This window comes from Dipodomys spectabilis, unplaced genomic scaffold (genome assembly GCF_019054845.1).
Source record: "Dipodomys spectabilis isolate Male_0828 unplaced genomic scaffold, ASM1905484v1 ptg000076l, whole genome shotgun sequence".
Lineage (NCBI taxonomy): Eukaryota > Metazoa > Chordata > Mammalia > Rodentia > Heteromyidae > Dipodomys > Dipodomys spectabilis.
This window is the reverse complement of record NW_024870753.1, coordinates 8,770,531-8,773,457: the sequence shown is the minus strand read 5'-3', so window position 1 is coordinate 8,773,457 and position 2,927 is coordinate 8,770,531. Positions and strand designations below refer to the sequence as shown.

Sequence of the window (2,927 nt, the reverse complement as noted above, 5' to 3'; positions counted from 1 at the left end):
AGGTGGAAGGACTCCTGTGTGTTTCAGGACTGCATGCCTGACCAAATCTCAGGGGCTGAGTTCTTCTAGAAACTTCCCTTTTCCCTTTTGGCTTCACCACCCCTCCCTGAAAGCTGGCTTTCCTCTCTTGACAAGAGACAGTACCATTTTATGGATTCAGCCACCTCAGAAAGACCCATTACTACTTCTTTTTAATTTGTATTTTATTGTCAAGGCGATGTACAAAAGGGTTACATAAGAAAGTTACATAAGAAAGGCACTAAATACATTTCTTGTTAAACTTGTTACCTCTTCCCTCATTTTTCTCCTACTTTCCCTCCCCCCCACCCCAAGTAGTACAGATCATTTCCAACATGTAGTCTTGTGAATATCGCTTGATTCCTCCTTGTCCTTTGTCTCACCATTCTGTGGTTCCAAATAAACATATAGACAACACCAGGTTACCAGAATAAAATCCCCCCCCCCCCAAAAAAAAAAGAGTCTCACAGAATAAAATACAGTGACCACAGTGGGAAGGCTTTGCTTTCCAAAAGCGAGTCATTGCTACCCAAGCCAGTCAGCGAGTGTCAGATGAGGCCATGGCTAAAAGAACATTCTGGATGGTTGACATATTAGACACCAGGGCTCTGTCTTCCGGTACCTCCTTGGTGTTTTCCTGAAGGACAACAGGTAGCATTTACAAAGACGTTTGTCTGGAGGAAAAGGTCTGCAAGTGAGTCTGAGCTCTGCCATTTGTGAGATGTCTGACATTAGCAAGTCACTTGACCTTTCTGGGCTTCCTTCCCTTCTTCCATAAGATGAAGGTAAATTCACTGTGCCGTGAGTCACTCGCATCTAGAAGGGTCCCAGTCATATTAGTTCATGGTGATCACGGAATCTGAATGACTTTGGAAAGGTCAATCACCTTATTTCTGCAGATTTCAGAATCTAAGTTGAGAGGAAAAGCAGGGCACGAATTCCAGCTGCCTCTCAGAGGAGTATGCTTCGTTACTTCCTAGGCCCTGTCCCCATTCCTGGGGACAGACAGTAAGGTCTCCTCCGAAAGGCATGATGCAATGAAACAAAAAGTCATCTCCCTCATTAGAGAGTATTCTAGAGATCAAGATGTCAACAAAGTTCAAAGAAACGCGTCGAGCACTTAAGATACAAAGGACCTAGCCAGGTGCATACACAACCTTCAGTCTGCAGAACGCAATTATATTAAAAAAGCATCCAGAGGAAAAAAATGGACAAAGAAACCGTAGTAAGTTCGGAATCCTCTACGTTTTCACCCCTCAGGTTTACACTCCTTACCCTCTGTTTGTATTTCCTTTTCTACCTTTTATTATACATACTGATTCAGGGAGTTCTTGGGAACTCCCTGAACTTTGTTTTCCAATGAAGAAATTAACAGAAAGGTTTGTTTTTTTTTTTTGTGGCCACAGCAGAAGAGTTATCAGTGCACCCCAAGACGACAGTTCAGGCCATTGTGTAACTTTATGCCTGGTCAATGCGTGCTTTTGTGCGCTTTGTTGTTGTTGTTGTTGTTGCGGGACAGGGGTGAGGTTCACTTGGCTCTTGCAGGAATGGAAGGGGTCACGTACGCATGGAGGGTGGTGCATACGCAGGGCTCGGGCGTGGAGCTGTCTGACTTCGTGTCGGGGATGTGCAGGTCTAGGGATTCTGATTCCCCAAAAAGATACTTCTCTAGGCTGGAGAAGTCTTCTTCCTCAGACGTGGTGTAGATGTGGACAAGCTCTTCTGTGCTGCAGGGGAGGGGATCTGTCCAGGGCACCTCCAAAGCCTCGAGGGACTGAGATGGTGGCGAGACAGGGAGTCCGGGGACGGCAGGCACTGCAGACTCCTGGGGCCTTTGTGGGCCTTGGTGGTCCCCACTTTCGGAAGGCAGCTGGGGGCTGAGGGCGGTGGCCCCAGGGACCCAGGCCTCGGTGGTGGCCTGGCCAGGGGAGGCTGCTGGAGATGACATGGGCGAAGATCCGGCTTGCTGCTGCTTCTTCAACTTGACCACCTGGTTCTTAAACCAAGCCCTCACCACAGACGAGTCCAGCTGCAGCCTGGAGGCCAGCTCCTGAAGCTCCTTCCACTTGGGGCAATGGGTGATGGTGAAGTACGCGGTCAGCTCGCACAGCTGGTACTCGGTGAACCTCGTGCGCCTCCGGCGAGAGGCTCGCGCCTGGTCTGCCATGGAGCCTCAGGGCACCTGCTCTGCCAGCCAGGTGAGTTCTGCGGGAGCTCAGAGTTCGAATGCCCCGGTGCCTGGGAAGGCCGAATTTAAGCAAGATGGTGGACTCCACCCTTCCGGACCCTCCCCAATCTCTTACCCACCCTTCAGCTCCCTCCCAGCTATTTGTCTAGACTGCGTGGCTCCTCCATTCTTCTTTATTCACTTGTCGGACTTATTTGTTCCTGTAGAAATGGGAGGAGAAATATATATATATATATGTATGTATGTATATATATATATATATATGCATATATTTTTTTCCTTGCTGGTCCTCAGGTTTGAACTCAGGGCCAGGGCGCTGGCCCTGAGCTGTTTTGCTCAAGGTTAGCACTCTACCACTTCAGCCACAGCACCACTTCCGGCTTTTTGGTCATTCCTAAGAGATAAGAGTCTCAAGGCCTTTCCTGCCCTGGCTGGCATTGAACCCTGATACTCAGGTCTCAGTCTCCTGTGTAGCTAGGATAATAAGGTGTGAGTCCCAACACAGGACGGGGTCATACTTTATCCCTACACCCTTAAATCAAACCTCTCCAACTGGGCTACAGGCCGCCTGTGATTGGTATTGGTCCCTGGCTCCCAAGGCTGGCCAAGGAGGATGCCAGTGGCCTTCAAGGCCTCTCCCCTGCAGCCCCGACCTGCAGCCGCTGCCCCGCCCTGCCCTTCCCTGGCTACAGAGAGCTAAGGCCTCCCAGGCAGGTGAGCT

At 49.8% G+C, this 2,927-nt stretch overlaps 1 protein-coding gene across 1 annotated transcript; it reads right to left on the bottom strand.

Annotated features, from left to right (window-relative positions):
* Nucleotides 1-1,546: 1,546 nt before the first annotated feature.
* Nucleotides 1,547-2,185, bottom strand: LOC122110228 (paired-like homeodomain transcription factor LEUTX). The gene has a single exon (XM_042682726.1). The coding sequence runs from the start codon at nt 2,183-2,185 to the stop codon at nt 1,547-1,549; it is 639 nt and encodes a 212-aa protein (XP_042538660.1).
* Between the last annotated feature and the right edge of the window lie 742 nt (nt 2,186-2,927).

Bases quoted from the DNA above. Each gene is read 5' to 3' on its own strand.
- LOC122110228 (XM_042682726.1), bottom strand. From the start codon at position 2,185: ATGGCAGACCAGGCGCGAGCCTCTCGCCGGAGGCGCACGAGGTTCACC.